At 40.4% G+C, this 16,710-nt stretch overlaps 2 protein-coding genes and 1 long non-coding RNA gene across 6 annotated transcripts in view; 1 reads left to right on the top strand and 2 right to left on the bottom strand.

Moving 5' to 3' along the window:
• LOC148901656 (spermatogenesis-associated protein 13-like) overlaps window positions 1-4,491 on the top strand; it is a 45,763-nt gene extending 41,272 nt beyond the window's left edge. For 3 of the 4 annotated variants that reach the window (XM_088989563.1, XM_088989564.1, XM_088989566.1), the window contains one exon: window positions 1,854-4,491. In XM_088989563.1, coding sequence (XP_088845689.1) covers window positions 1,854-2,029 — 176 coding nt within the window. In that variant the 3' untranslated portion in view covers window positions 2,030-4,491. The remainder of the gene's footprint in view (window positions 1-1,853) is intronic. The other variant, XM_088989565.1, reaches the window with a different exon arrangement.
• Window positions 4,492-5,853: 1,362 nt separating this feature from the next.
• Window positions 5,854-9,541, bottom strand: LOC148901655 (ankyrin repeat and SOCS box protein 12-like). Its single transcript, XM_088989568.1, has 4 exons — window positions 9,364-9,541; window positions 8,803-9,125; window positions 7,411-7,939; window positions 5,854-7,328 (listed from the first exon to the last, which is right to left on the bottom strand). Exons 2-4 carry the CDS (start codon window positions 9,085-9,087, stop codon window positions 7,171-7,173), a joined length of 972 nt encoding a protein of 323 aa, XP_088845694.1. The 5' UTR covers window positions 9,088-9,125; window positions 9,364-9,541; the 3' UTR covers window positions 5,854-7,170.
• Window positions 9,542-12,147: 2,606 nt separating this feature from the next.
• LOC148901654 (uncharacterized) lies at window positions 12,148-14,708 on the bottom strand. The gene is made up of 6 exons (XR_016117894.1): window positions 14,664-14,708; window positions 13,851-13,926; window positions 13,708-13,746; window positions 13,242-13,298; window positions 13,056-13,073; window positions 12,148-12,953 (listed from the first exon to the last, which is right to left on the bottom strand). It is a non-coding gene; the product is annotated as an uncharacterized LOC148901654 (long non-coding RNA).
• Window positions 14,709-16,710: the final 2,002 nt, after the last annotated feature.

The following is a 16,710-nucleotide window of genomic DNA, read 5'->3' as shown; positions in this document are numbered from 1 at the left end:
AGCTTGAAATGGGGGCAGTTGTACAAAATGTAAATGCTGCCCCCTAGTGAAAGGGAAAAATATTGCCAGAGGTCTGACCAGCGCTTTATCGCCACCCCTTGCAAGAAAAACCCAAACAAATTTTAAAATGGCGCTCCACATCATATTTTCAATTCCCGAATAAATTTGGGAATGACAGTGAATGAGTTTGTTAAAATGATCCGGTCAAATCCAGACCTAAATCACATTGAGTGTTTCTGGAAAGACGAAAAATTGGGGGAAATTGTGTTGTGATTTGCAATACCAGGTGGGACATACCAAAAAAGACTAATTGCAGAGAAAGGTGACGTGGGTGAGGTGAAGTGGGTCACACCCTGTTTTACAGTTTTGAATGTTCCTAAAACATATATATATATATATATATATATATATATATATATATATATATGCCAAAATGTGAAAAGGTTCAAGGGGTGTGAATACTTTTCCAAGGCACTGTATAGCCTTCATGTAAGGCAGAACCGTTATGTTATTTTGAGCTAATGTTATTTTGAATAACTAAAGGCAGATAAGTTTTCTGTGTTACTTTGTGTAACTCATTCTAATGGAAAACCAACAGCAATACAACTCAATGAAGAAGAAAGACCTGTTAACACAAACACTGGGTCCACATGTCCCAACTGCTGGTGTCATTTTTTGTATTTTAGCAATTTCAGTGTGCAGCTAGATGCCTTTGTTTTGTTTTGTTTTTACCCCATGACTGTTTTTGTTTATTTTTTTTGCTCTGGTCAGTATCACAATAAGCATGATCATCCATTCATGTATGAATTAACCAATGACCATTTCTGAATGTTTTCTCTGGCATCTTACCTTTGTAGATGTCATTTCCCGGCAAATGTTTGTATATGTGCTGTATGTGTACACAGTCGGCACGAGGTGAAGTACTCTCTTGAATTTCAGATTCATTGATAGATTTCATCTTGAGAAAGAGGGCCATGTTATATGGACATGGTTTGAAAATGATTAAGGTATCTGCATCAAAGTTCTCTTCAGAGCTTAGCACAATAAGATGCCATGGCAACCGCGAAAACAGCATTGGGAAGTGTTGTCATTACCGTTGGCACTGGAGCATGCAGTAACTGCCCAATGCGCCGAGAAGCATTATCACATGCAGTGTCTCGGAGAAACGGCTTCCGCACTCACAAATAGATCAAACCTTTCTCACTGCTGCTCAACTGCGTTTGGCAAAATACCTGGAACGAAGCACCCCGTTTCTCATCATTGTTGATTTGTGAGATGCCATGGCAACTTTGAACTCGTTCATCTCCAAATATAATAGCTGGTAACTACGCCAGCATACTTGTGATGCTTGTAGTTTATCTTAAAGGACATGGTAGAATCTCGTTAAATGCACATGAAAAATCTTTCTGTCAGGCTCCGTTTTCACTACCCTCAAGTCTTACGGGTGCTATTCAAACAAATATGTGTTCAAGAAAAAAAAATAGAGGAACATCCTCTCTTGTCCATTTCGTCAGATGCGATGTCAGTTCTCTTGTTGGCACACAACCGATTTTGCTTGAATAACATCCGTCGTCTCCCTGACGTCATCGCTGATGCTGAATTCCGCTTCTCATCTTCTTCAACAGTCATCATACGATCACATTTCAGGTTGAACACGCGCGAATGTTCCAAATAGAATCTCATATTTATGCGTGCGCCTGTGTGCTGTAGCTGCATGAATAGATGTTGTGTTTTCAGACAATTTGGTGACAATGCTGACAATTGTGTTCTCTTTGCTTTGTGCCTATGCCGCCTCTTTGTCCCCCTTACCCTTGTGCCCCTTTCTTTCTTTTCTGCGGCTGCTGCTCTTCTAGGTGTAAACAGGTTCACGCCCCCCTCATACCCGCCCCCCCAGGAACCTCTCAGTGCCGGGCACTATGAGGTAACGGAGGACATGGCACAAGGAGAGGTTTTTGAATTCAGTCAATCCAAAAGAGGCCAGGCTCCTTTCTGGCAAAATTTTAGTAGATTAGCTCCGTTTAAGAAATAGGGACTCTTCTGAAGGACCAGGTATTTTTTTTTTTTTCTTCGAAGCACTAAACACTGGATGATCGCGTCACATCATGAAGAAAATACAAAAACACACTGACTTGAGACTTTCACAGTTGAGGACCAACGTTGATCTTGGGTATGGCTGATAGCAGCAAGAGGACTGAAGACTTTTACAGAAAGGGGCGTGGGTGGGATGCAGGGGATCAAACGTAACAATTCACAAATGTTGCCAACATTCGTTATCGCGCTTCTCCAGCTGAGTCAGCCGTCACTTGCGCTCTCACTCAAATCCTGCAACGCTTACCTGTATCAACACATCATCTGAATGTCCTGGAATTCCTAGATTGTTGTCTGACTCTCTTCTTTTAATCCATCGTCTGAGGCCACAAACCGGATCGATTGTGTCCAAGATCTCGTTCAGTGAGCGTGTTGCATTTTTGTGAATGTGTGTCCAAGAAACGGCAGAACCATGACCACTCACCAATGTGTTGAACGTACCCGGAGGCTCGACTACGTTGGGCATCACCTTTCCCACCACCAGCTCCAGACCACGAAACACATTGGAATTTGCTCTCTACTTGCTCTCGTCACAGTGCCGCAGTCTCGTCGTCCCACCATCTTTGTCTCTCAGCTTGCCTGCTCAGACTCGTTGAGTCAAAGAGAGCTTTTCAATCCTTCACAAGCTTGCCGACGACCGTATGACAGCTCCAGGAACAAGTCAATCAAGGGAATTTCAAAATTATAGTATATGAACATTCATTCAGTGGGCAGTTTTGACAGGGTATTTCATATCCCATTGCATCGAAGGTCAAGGGTCGTGGGCTGTGGGGAGCATGCCGCTCAGATGAACCTGCTGGGAAAAGGAGCACTGTAAGCACTGTGCTGGCAGCTCACTGATTGTTTAGAAAGTCCCATCGGCGGAAATGCATCGAAAGCAAGCAGTGCGGTTGATCTTTAAAATGTGATGCTGTCGTAAAATAAGATAGACCGTTGACCACCACAAGAAGGTCGAAACCGACTGACATTATAAAAAGAAGTGGAACATTAGTGTAACACGAATTTGGAGGCGGAAAGATGGGAAAAATGTGTAGCATTTGCAAGCATTTTCTGATTCAAGCATCCCCACAGACTGGCACTTACAACATTGGCATTGCTCTCCCGTCATGATTATTCAGATGTGATCCCTGTTCTGGCTCAGAGCCACACACAAGCGTATGAACAGAAATTCCAAAGTCAGCAGCCTGATCAGATGGATTTGTTAACACAATGGATGAGATGCTTCTTCAGGAGAGCAGTTAGAGAAACAGATCTCAAGAGAGATCTGCTCCAGTTGGAATGTACGCAAGCCATCTGGCCGCGGTTTGTGACCTTTTATTGACCTCAGACACCTTTCATGTTGGGCTCAGTGGACAGCACTTATCTAAGGAATGTGCCATCAATATGAAAGCGTTCTTCAATTCATTGTTTTGTGTCATTTCTGTCTTTTTTGGGCCTTCAAATAGGATTTCTTAAGAAAACACCAACCATCAAATGTATTTGTATGTTGTTCAATGTATATTTTGTTGCAGTAAAAAAACAAAACAGTTGCGACATGCATGAGTGGCGTCTCTCCCAGTCCGATAATTCCGGGAGATAAGTCCCTTCACCAACAACAGACGGTTCCCAGAGCATGATAACCTCAGGTCCAGTGCTGCACCCACCCCACCTCTGTACCCCCGGAGATGCAAATGCACACAGAGACACACAATCATGCGCACTTACTGGCCCGTTGTGCTGCGGAGACAAGAGATGCTATCTAACAGTGCCTTCCAGCATTCCACTAGTGATTATCTATTCAGTTTCACGGGCAGATTTGAATTTGTCATGTAGTTTCCCTTCAGCGTGGGACTTGCAACGGTCTCTCCGTTCCTATCGCACGAGATCCACTCGGACAGATCTCTTGCACGTGATTCCTTTCTGCGCGCAGCACACACACTCAATATGCTCATTTTGTTACTGTGTCACCCTCGCATAGCTGCATTTATCTTGCACAAGTATAAGTTGTTCTGATTTCAGATACAATATGTAGAAATGACATAGGATTCTTTTATCGTTGAGAAAAGATTTGTTTGGAATATTAATAGATAGATAGGTATATATATTAGAAATCATTAGTTTTGCTTCGTCGAGTTCGAGTATACTGTTCTAGAATATTGTCACCAATGAGTTATGAATTAAATAAGAAAAAGTTATCTATTTTAACTTTATCAGCTACGAACTGTAAATACTGTAAAAAGAACAGATCATATATTTGGATATTGGTATTTTACGTTGGAGACGAATGTTGTTTCAGTTCTAAAGTACGGTAGAGCTCAGTACCAGGTAAATGCATGCTTGTGGCATCCAAATACTTTGCATGAGACTTAAAGCAACTCTTTACGGTTTGTTTCGATTCATTTGACATCCGATGGGATTTTTATTTTATTTTTTTCCGCCATGAAGCATTCAGTTGTGAACCTGCTGCCGTCACACCAGAGGGACGTCTGCTTATGCTTGTAGCCTTTTTGTTCTTATTCGATGTGAGAAAGCCTGGAGGAACTTGTCCTCACACAAGGTCAGGCAGAACTCTGAATCGATCAAAAGAGAAGGCACTACTACGCCAAATATTCTTTTTATTTTTATTTTAATTTAGTTTAGTTTTATTCCAATCTACACTGGCAGAGCTCACATTGTTGGTTATTTATGGATATTCATCAGCCACGGCTGAGCTTCAGATCTGAGACAAAACGGGTATCATTTTTCTATGACATCGTGACTGAAGTTAGCACTGATCCTGAGTGTAGTGTACAGATTTTTAGTCCACCAGAAGAGCTGAAGGCATCAGAATTATTGGGGATGTCTGAAAAATAACCCTAGTCCTGAAGCCACACACATGAATAACATGCTCTAAGAGCATTGCTCTTGTTAGCAAATAATGCTCTTAAGTGCAACATCTTGACAGTAACAATTATTTCTGTTCACCTTTTTACAATGTATTTAATTACTCGCCAGTGTTATAATGTTGGCTCTAAATTGTTCAAACAATGTATATCTTGGTCTGATGCGGTTCACATTATCTTTTATTGAAGGCCGAGACTGCTGATGATAATTGTTTTTAACCTATTTGTTAGACAGTCATGAACTGAGAGAGCCAAGTTAGCCAACAAAATGCATAGTAGGCATTTTTACTCCAAAGCGTGTAAAAAGCACTCACAAGGAGTGTGACGACATCACCGCTCGCAGTTATTTGGTTGCATCCGAACAGTCAGGGTACCACAGGGTCCAATGAGCCATATAAGATGTGGTTTACAATGACAACAATGTGATCTGAAGACTGACGTCCCACTTTTTGAAACGCATGATTCATTGTACAAAACCATACCATACAAGGTCTAATTTTGCCACACGCAGAAAATGAACTCACAATCCCAAATGTTCATCTCCATATGCAAACATTTGTCATTTTTGTTCTTGCTGTCATTTTGAGTTTGATTATTTGATGTAGAATTTAAAAAAAATGGCTATTCAATCAAGAAACTGTGAATGGGAGAGTGCAGATGTCAACTGTATGTACATTATATGTTTTGGTGTATTCAAAAGCACTGGGAATATGTTGTACTTCGCTGTATAAATAAATAAATCATGAATCAATCAAAATGAATCCATATCTGGTATAGTATTGTGTGCGCAATAGGTTTGTTAGCAATGTTTTACTGTTTTTAAGTGTTTCCATTGGACTTTTCATTTAATCTCCACACTACATTTTCTTTGGATACGATGAATGCGAGAAGATTGTCTCAAAAAGTGGCATGCTCTTGAACAATTATTGCCCTTGTCCCACACACCACACATTTCTGAATTATTCGGTACGCCCCTGTTGGCAGTTATTCCCTGACCTCATCAGCGTGGGACTGCTGACAAGCTAGGGGGCATGTGGTTGGGGGGGGGGGGCAAAAATGAGTGCAGATTGCCATCAATAAATAATGACACTTATGCAAATACATCTCACAGTCGACTGCTTATCTTTTTCTCTTATTCAAACTCTCATGCTAGACTGTTCAGGCGAGATGATGTGACATTCTGGCGTGACGTGACGTATGTGGCCGTTTTCCGTAGGTTTGCTCTAGTTGTGACTTGTGATAAGAAGGGATTTCATTGTTTATCAATGTGAACATACTTGCAAAATTGAAAGATATGGCAAATGATGAGAGAAGACGAACCGAAAATAGATCAGCTTAACTGCCTTTCGCATGTCTCAAAAGTGAGTCAGATCCTTGAGTTGCGCAACTGCGACCTCTATTGCTCACCGCTGGTGCTACATTTAGCAAAGACGTGGAAGCATTTGTTTTTTTTATGTATATGTACATAGTACTGTGCTTACATTTGCACTAATCTAATGATTATGTGATTGTGCCGATTTATCCATAATGAGTTCCCCCATATCAAACTCATCTAACTATGACTTTGTGGACCAGGACTTAGAGTGGGACAGAAAATATATTTTTTTGTACTATTCCAACAACGTTTTCACCCCAAAAAATCTGAGACTGTAGATATTAGCGCATTGTACGAAAAACTGCCCGAAACAAATTGTGAAAGAGCAAAGCCGTGAAAGATGGAGACCGTTGTGTAGCGAGGTACTGTACTTGGATGAACCAATGTTATTACAGTCATTCTCCTGGGGGGCTTCAGCCTAGTTTTTCATGACACCTGGGCATAATGCGCTTCTGTGGTCAAGATGGCGAACTGAAAATATATATTTTAGGTCGTATTTGTAAAATGTTGTCAAGTGCTTGTTAAATTACTATGTCACGAGAAAGTTCTGACAAATTGAGTCTCTTTGTAAATTGGCATGATTGTGCACTTCCCCGCTGACCCTGATCCCGAGTAAAATTATTTGCAGCCTGTATGTGTACACTGCACACAGAAGTAGAGGATATCGGCCGCCGGAAGAAGTCAAATGCGATAACTGCGTTCATTTTTGAAAAATGATTTAAAGTTCATGCTTGACAGACCTATTCATGACACAAGCAGCAGGACATGACAATACGCACCTCAAACCTAAAGGTGGTCTTATTTAACAAGACTGACATCAGAATGGTTGGTGCTGTTGTCTTGATTCTAACTGGAGCATCCTGTTAGTTCTGAAGTGTTGTGCTTGAGGTAGTTCCTCAAGATGAGAGGAATCTCCAAACTGTCAATGGCGGGCTCTTTGTTTGCAAAAGAAAGGGATCTACGGATTGCCAGGCGAGTCTGTGACATGAGAGGTTTGGGGGAAACTGGTGCGGAAAGAGGCTCAAAGTTAGAGAGAGAGCTGAAATTGTGTGTGACAAAATGAATGGAAGATCATTTGGGTCTTACCCCTTTCCTTGAGCAGCAGAGCCAAAGCATCATTCTGCTTTGTTGTCTTTTCAGTGATGACTGTAGGCAGATACACATCTGCTCCAAAGTCTATAAGTAGTTGAATGTACTCCACGCCGCAACCGTAATGCAAACACACATCCAGCACAGTCTTCGGCTGCTTTATTCGTGCCAGCATCTTCTCATCAGTGCAGTTATAGTCAGGGTTAGTTCCATGGAGGAGGAGAAGTTTAAAGCAGTCCAGATGTCCATACACCGCCGAGGTATAAAGTGGCCCTCTGCATGCTGTAGCATTCGATGCCCACTCTGGTACTTTTGGTCGAACGTCCACTTCTGCTCCGAATCGGAGCAGTTCCTGGAGAATGTCCACATCCCCTTCCCGAGCCGCATTCAGCACGGGTGAGCAGTTATTGTACTGGCTTCCGTTTGGGTCGGCTCCGGCCTTCAGCAGAGCCGCTACGCAGTTCAGATGCTTACCACTAACAGCTGTGAACAATGGCGTCTGGGCCTTCACGTCCAGGCTGTCGACCTGGATGTGATCACAACAGAAAATATCGCCAAAGAGTTTGAAGAACCCCAAACAGTCAATGTTTGGGGTTATTGAAACCTTGATTTTTGAAAACAACGCTCAACAGATGATCGGCCCGTGCAGAAGACTTGCGAGTCAAATCAGAATCAGAATCATCTTTATTGCCAAGTATGTAGAACACACAAGGAATTTGTTTCCGGTAGAACACGCTGCACTAGTATCTATAATGTAACTGATCCAGTGATAGGCAAAGCACATCAAGGAGTACATCGAAAAGTGTTGCTCACATCACTCAGGTTAAACAAAAACATAGGCTGTCAAACTCACAATATAGACAATATAGTTGTGTTAAGTTTATACCGTCTTCTTATTATCTAATTTTCAACAGATGCTTTTCTTACAGACAGTGGTGTTTTTAGGTGTTCCCATGTTTCGGCGTGTAGTTTCGCCTTGGACACGCCATGTAAGTTAATTGAACACCTAAAAACACCACTGTCTGTAAGAAAAGAATCTGTTGAAAATTAGAAAAAGACAATATATATTATTCATTTAACCTACAATTGTTTTTGTTACAAGAGTGAGCGTTATTTTTTTCAAAAATGATATTCTGACTCTAAAATAAACATTTCTGTTGCAAGATCTATACGCACGATTTAATTTGTTGTTTTGGTGTCGAGTATGTCTGCATCAATCACAAGTCCCTAAGAATAAAATTATATCCGTGAGGGACCTGTTTAGCTCGTAAAACAGTGCAGCTGTCTGCAGTCATCTGAATGTACAGTATTAGCTTACCAGCCGAGAAGGCACAATAGCCCCCTCTACCCACAGTACTGCACATCACAAAGAGTTCTGTCTTATCTCACCTCTGCCCCATGCTCCAATAGGAGCTCCAGGCACTCCAGGTGTCCCAGAGTAGCAGCAGTCCGCAAGGCGGTGACGGGGACCCCCCAGCCGCTTCGAATGTTGATTGACCTCCTGTAACTCTCCTGAGAAAGAAGTTTTGACAGAACAATGACGTTGTCACTGCTCACGGCGTTGTTCAAGGCTTGGCTCAGCTCGTTGCCTTCATTGCCTTCCTTGGGCTGCAGCAGTGAGAACATTTTGGAGATGTCCATAAAACTCATGTCGATAGCTTGACCAACAGCCATATTTACCTCCAGGCTGGAGCAAGTCAAAGCTCTTCCAACTGCAAAGGCATACAATGTGTGTTGTCATTTTCCCCAAATCATGTTAACTTGAGGATATTTAATATGACTCCATGTGACAGTGTTGTCTTTACTCACGGAACAATCAATAAATGAGTGCAGAACTTACAATACATTCATTTCGTGTAATTATGATTTATGATGTATACTATTCCGAGCCACACAATTTGACATAATGTGCTGAACGATTTAAAAAAAAGAAAATCAAAAGAGACTCACCTTATTTGGCTGACGTTGTTTCCAAGCAATGGCATCACCTTCAAGTTATATTCAGGAAAAAATAGACCTAGTACTGCACATAAGGAAATCCCTGAGTGTGCTCACGTTGTGTGAAGCAGGCAAAGACCTATAAGTTGTGAAAAGTGCCTGATGGAGTGTTTGTGTGCTTGCATTTGTGTGTTTGTATTCGTGTGTAAAACTTCTGGGTTGGAGGGGGCTAAATTTAGACAACAGATAGGCCTGGCTGGACTTCCATTCTTGGAGAGTCGAAGCTCAGGTTTAAAATTAGAAAGGTGATAGACCAGTGACACACTATGATTGGTGTGTGTGTGTGTGTGTGTGTGTGTGTGTGTGTGTGTGTGTGTGTGTGTGTGTGTGTGTGTGTGTGTGCGTGTGCGTGTGTGTGTGTGTGCGTGTGTGCGTGTGTGCGTGTGTGTGTGCGTGTGTGTGTGTGTGTCTCCAGTACAAAGGTTAATAGAAACCACAAGTGTCTGTGTCCATATGCCTGAATTAAACCTGTTAAGATTGTTATAGTGCATGCCTTTGTGACCTTGAAGATAAAGTTTTCCAAATAAAATTGCATTTGTGTAATCGCTACAGTTAGGCTAGATGTGAAAAAAAATTGAAATAATAACTGAAAATGCTGGCATTGATGTCATGGCACTCTTTCAGTCGACCCCCACTTTGCCAGCGGAAGTCATTTAAGGGTCAGCTGCATGGCTGTAAGACATTTCCACAGAGGGGTCATCAGTCAGCTGTTCTTTTGCCAAACCCAACCATCTCTTCATAGAATGTACCAACACATTCTTTATGCAGATGGCAAATAGTCCAGATTGCTTGCATATTTGAATATGCAATGCAGACATATTCAGTTACTGTATTTGCAAATCCATACACTTTATGCAGTGTGTGTGGAAGTGAGTATATTGATTTCGCTTTTTATAAATGTGGTGCCTATTTTGAGTTACTTTGGGGTTGAGTGAATGCTGGTGCATGTGGCTGCCGCTGCTCACGCATAAAAAAAAACTTTATACTGTGACTGTAAAGTGACCTCGAGGGTTTTGAAAGGCGCTTAGAAATGCAATGTATTATTATTATTACATCTTTCAATGGGACAACACTGAGGAAATAATACTTTGCTCCAATGTACATTAGTCAGTGTATAGCTTTCATAACAGTGTAAATATACACTCCCATGCTCATGGCCTTTAATGCCCATGAGCAACAAATGTTGCACACCGCGATGTGAAAATATCCAAACTGTGTTAATAGTTTGTGTGGCCACCGTTATCTTCCAGCAGTGCATTAACCCACGAGTGTGTATAATGATGGCATAAAAATTGGTGATTCATCGTTTCCATATTAGCTTTATATTACAATAATGGATCACACCGCTGTCGTAAACATCCAGCAAAATCAAAGTACAGTACTGGTAAACTAGTCAATTGTGCATTTTCCCCACTTGATGGCGATAGTGGCACATTGATTTCAGGGAGTTCCCCTGTTCTAAGCACAAAAAGAGGACTGCTCTAACATTTTCAGTTTGTAAAGCACTGTATACATATTTCATAATGTATTTAATTTCGTCATAATTTCGTCAGTCGGTTTCTTCAGTTTATTGTTTTATGTGAATGCCAAGTACAAACAGGGGTACGTTTGTGGCGTCACCGGTGCGCACCTGAGACGCACATCAAGCAGATCAAAGGGCTTGAAAGTCATCAAAGCCGCGGTGCGCACCGGTGACGCCACACGTTTATTTGGGCGACGAAATGATGACAAATAACTGATGTGTCTTATTAAAAAAAACTGGGTATCTCGCCATTTATCATAACTTTCGTGATAATGATGTCACACATTTTTACATTAATTTCTATGGTATTGCACTGCCGAAAATTAATTTCATACACGTCGTGTTTTATATCCCTTTATCGCACCTGGTCGTATTAAAATAAACAATTTGGTCTATTTTTTTCCTCACTAGGCAGCTCCCCCTGACACCCTTGGGCAAACATGAAGGTATGGACTTTTTTTTTTTCCTGTTACAATTGTCAATGTTTAAAAATATTTATTTTTGTACTTGTCCATTTTAAAGTGGCGAAATGATAGTGATTGACCTTATGGAGTAGGAAAATAGAGGCAAAGGTGTGTTTTAGGAACAGAGCCCAATCGTCATCCACTGGTGTAAAGTACAGTAATTCATTCATTCATTCATTTAACGAATCGGTTTAACCCTCACTAGTTGACTTTCAGTTTGTTTATTTTAATAAGATTTCATAAAACCCTCCGAGACAGTACAGCATGGATGTTCATGTGGTCCAGAAAATCACTGTCATTCACTGTAAAACCCAACAAGTTAAAAGTACTCAAAATTTATATGGCAACTGATTACGTCAAAATTTTTGAGTACAGTTAACTCAAAATGTTTGAGTAGAGTTAACTGAAAATGTTTGAGTACAGTTAACTCAAAGTTTTTGAGTACAGATTACTCAAAATGTTTGAGTAGAGTTAACTCAAAATGTTCAAGTAGTTTACTCAAAATGTTTGAGTAGTGTAAATAAATTTTATGAGTTTGTCTGAACTTAAAAGTTATGAGTTTGATTGAGCTTAAATGTTATGAGTTTGTTTGGACATAAATGTTATGAGTTTGCCTGAACTTAAAAGATGTACTTTCAGTTTACTCTAATGTTTTCTTAATTTTTAAATTAAAATTAGGTTTCATATTTAAGCTTAACCAACTCAAATTAAAAATGTTCCATGAAAACATATATTCATGTATACTGTACTTACATTTGCCTTCTATGTCTAAAAACAAAAACACACCTCACGTCTGTTTTAGTTCACATTTTTTTATTAAGGTTTAAAACAACCTTTGATAAAACAAACGATAACAGTACCAAAATGCGCAGCATGTCCACGTACCAAAACAACAAATAAACCCCTGAGCAGAAGATGTGAAATAAACACAACAAAACAGAAAAAAACTACAAATTATACTCTGCTGTTCTGTTAAAAAAAATAAATTCTTTGAAAAGCATATACTTGAATAAATACAACCGAATACATTTCAATGTACTCGTTATAAGGTGCAAATCAAGGTAAAACTTACTAAAAACAAACACAGTATTCCTGAAACGAAAAAAGACATTTTGGTGGAATCCAAGTTTACATATCAAAGTATTAATAGAAAATCAGTCACAAACAGGTATACAAAGCAGAGTAAAACTGAAGTTACTTATCGAGTGTTGCTTTGTTCCGTAATATTGGAGGCCTTCAATATTGCGGAACAAAGCATTTTTCAAACTTAGCAAGCATGGTTTGAGTGGTCTGTTATCATCAAGACACAGCAGTATTTTCTGAATGAAGGTGAATGTGAGGATTAATTTTCTTGGATAATCTAAATGCAATGCGTACATTAAACCAAACAAGAGGAGGTGTGCATCAGCCAACCTGGGGAGACATCTCACAATAATGCCATCTTCTATCACAACAGAAATGCTGTCGGGGTTAAACAAGATGGCACTAGTGAGGTTGTCAGTTGTTACGGAGAGAAGTGCGACAGGAGTGTTTTCAATGTCTGGATCCTCTTCCCACTGCAAAATACACACAAACGTACACATACTGAATAAAGTAAAAGGTTATAGCATATATTGTGGCCATAGATAGACATGTGTGTTAAGTCAGGTAATACATACATTGCATGTCTTGAAGAACTCGGAGTTATCTTCTTGTAGGTATGATGGGAGCGCACGAAGGGCCAGACTGCGTCTCATGTTTATATCTGTGTATACTGAAAAGTGCAAATGCAATTGCTGTCGAGACATGGCAGTGGGCTGACTCTTGAATACTGGAAATGTTGCAAACGATAATGGCTAAATAACTTCGCCCGAGTATCCAGGGATGTAGAACACAGTTTGCATCTCCAGTCCATGTTAGGCCTGCAATTACATTAAACATTTTTCAAGAATGAGTACGTGTTTGGATAAGCAAAGTAAAGTTGGTGTGATTCTAGTGGGTCCAAATTAAAGACAGTTACGGATTATTATAGCTCAAATCCAAGCATATCCTTCGTAATAGTTTGGAACCTCCGCACTATCCCTATTGCAATTTAACAACTGCATCACTGTAATGATTAATGAACATCAGTTGCTGGTAAGAGCAGAGGAGAATGTGAGACTTGAGATTGTTTTTATTAAAGAAAGAACAATCAATGAAGTCTCAAGTAATGGTGTAAAATACTCCAATATATGTTAAAAAGGTAAAATTCTGTTCAATATAAAAAATAAAATGTAGTATGATATTCATCAGGTAATTAAGAATATAGCATAAATAAAAATGTAAACATACCTTCGATAATGGTGGTGTTGCTCAATTTGCACCCGGGGGCTGAAAGGTTGAAGAGAAAAAAACATGACAATGAATGTAATCCTTTAATTTAATAAAACACATTTATCCATGTTAATTTTTTAAATTTAATAAATCTAATGTACCAGATTAAATGATGCAATCAAACCAGTCAGGCGTTTGCAGTTTGATGACTTGGCCTCCAGCAGCTCTCTCGGTATCCTGAATATGCCAAAAATACATTTTAAAAAAAGTTCATGTTTAATTTACACATGCATAACCATTTAAACTGCATCAATTGTACATATTCCAATCCACTGTACATTTTTTGGCTATCATTATATTTACTTAGTGCATTCTTAAAACTGCAGCACTACCGCTGCACGTGTATAGATAGCTTAAGCCTATAGCTTGTGCTGGACAATGACACGCGGTACTGTCGTTTGCAAACAAAGTTAACTCAAAGCACTAACCTGCTGGGCGTTGCAGCCACGGTGTGGAGGATTTCGTGTGACCCTTTTATATAAACCTTAATTTTACACCCATTTGACGATTACTCTCGGACCTTCGCGGACACAAACATAACCTGCAACAGATATTACTCGGCCACCGCCCAACTAAACCTGCGCGGTACTATTCTCTAAATAACACTTTTGTGTCTTTCAACAGACAAGAGACGTTTAAGAAAAATTCATACATATATCGCCACAGAAGAGCGCTTAACATAGGAGAAGTCCCGGGCTCAAAACAACGCAGCTGAAAGAGTCGACGAGAAGGCCTCAGTCGCAAGCACGACCACGGACTAGCATCTTTGCTAACTTGTGAAAGGCGGCAAGTTCCACAAACTGACTTTCCAATTTGCTGTCGTCAAAAACACAACAAAATATCCTTTTTCTGTGCACCGACTACAGCATTGATACACTGGGTCCTTGTAATATTAAATAAAATTGTCTTCTCACCTGAATTCGTGGGTCTCTGCACGCTTTAGCCGTCGAGAAGTAAAAATGGCCCCGGTGAGACCACGCCTGCGGTGACGTCATCACGCAGCGTTCTGCCGTTTACTCAAAATATATGAGTATATGACAGCCATGAACTCAAAAGTATTGATTTACTGCAAATTAAAAACGCATGACTATTCAAAAAACTCAAAACGTTTAAGTTTTTGAAACAAAAAATCGGCTTTTGAGTTGACTGACCTCAATGACTTTGAGTCAGTAGTACTGTTCGGGTTTACAGTGATTGGAAAGCCTTCTCTGCCGGCCTTAAACATATTTAATGATTATAATGTAATTTTCATGTCACAATTTTTAATGCTTTTGACACGTTTTTAAAAATATATTGCTTCTGATAATCTCCAAGTGACGCGTCTAGCATCATTGTGGGCTGGTATTTAGCATCTTTGCCCAGTGTTGATGATTTCAATAGTAATGATGTGATAGTGGTGGCATTAACACATGGATTAAGTTGTTGAAGTCCCCAGTGAAAACACAGCTACCAAACTAATGCAATGGTAGGATCATTTTGTGCTATTAACCAATCTCGCCAGTATTCATGGGAGACCTTCGAGGATGTTAAGATCTGGCAACCTCTCTCTCAGGGTCCTGAAATAAAGCCGGTCATCCTTTGGATCATTTCATAGCAAAGGATCAAAACTCAGAATATATGAAGAGTTGCGCATAATCCAATAAAAAGTCCAGTAAGGCCTTTTCCTGTATAGTTCTGCCTCTTCTGGTTCATGTTAATGCCATGTGCGTATGCTTTTTGTTTCCCACTGTGGTCAGTGTGAGGAGTAACAGGTTTCTGTGGCCTTGGAAACTTTTATCAGAGCGAAAACACAATTGCGGTACCAGACACTGCAAGGCAGACTAAATACACCCAAGAGCTTCATGGCCTCCGTCTAAACATCCTTGATATTGATGCCTCTCTGAGACACCGATGCGTTTAATCTGATGGACATTTTGAACAACTCTTTTTTAGGAGTTTGCATGTTCGTAGAGTTTGTGGAAAACGCCTCGTCGCCCTCCAATGCCCCTCTCTGGATTTGGGAGGAACTATTTTGTGGAAATATGCGGGTCACAGCAACCTGTGGTCGCCTTAGCAACTACGAAGGAACGTGGAGTTGCCCTGGCAACAGATGAAATGAGGGGTTACTGTGACAAAAACACTACAGGAACTCATTTAGTAGGACCTCTGTGTCCTTTTTCAGACAGATAGCAGCAGGCATGACAGGCGCAGCATCTGTACAGCGTAAGGGACAATGTTAAGGTGCAGTCAAATATGTCCTTATGACTTCATTTTTAATATGCTGTATGCACTAAACTGATTGTCGCATGGAAACCCAACTATATGTTCCATATACCAAATACCGGATGTTTCATTAGGTAAATGTGATATTAACGTCTTCTTTTCCTATCTGCTTTTTCCTTCAAGGGTCGCCACAGTGAATCAGTGTCATCCATCTTCAGAGGTTTGATTCGCATGTTTGTTCTGGCCAAGCTTTTACATTGGATGCCCTTCCTGACAGAACCCTCTGTATTTATCCGGTCTTGGGATTGGCACAATAACACACTGGCTTGTGTCCCTTTGTGGCTGCAGAACAAGCAACTATGTATCATGATGGCGACTTAGTTAAGTGCTGTATCAAAGATTAGTTTCTAAATTGGAATCCGTTTTACAATATTGATGAATTTAATGTACTAGTACTATCTTTCAGTGTTGAATCAGTTCTACCCTATCCAATTTGTCCCCCCATATGATTTGAAATGTGCCAGTTTTGGTGCAGTTGCACTCTCAGCAGTGCCACTTTAGTTTAGTCTCGTGAACCTAGTGTCTGACATCTGTTGCGAGTGCAAGACTTTCGGCACAGAACATTGAACTAGTGGTTAGCACATCTGCCCCGCCAGCCTTCCTGTGTGGAGCATGCTGAACCCATTGTTTCTTGGGGTTTCTCCAGCCACAGCGGTCCCTCATTCGTCACGGGGTTATGTTCCAAAAAAATAACGCGAA

Source organism: Hippocampus bargibanti, linkage group LG02, assembly GCF_051943395.1.
Source record: "Hippocampus bargibanti isolate YZ-2025 linkage group LG02, ASM5194339v1, whole genome shotgun sequence".
NCBI lineage: Eukaryota > Metazoa > Chordata > Actinopteri > Syngnathiformes > Syngnathidae > Hippocampus > Hippocampus bargibanti.
The sequence above is the reverse complement of the archived record's forward strand: the minus strand, read 5'-3'. Positions and strand labels throughout refer to the sequence as shown.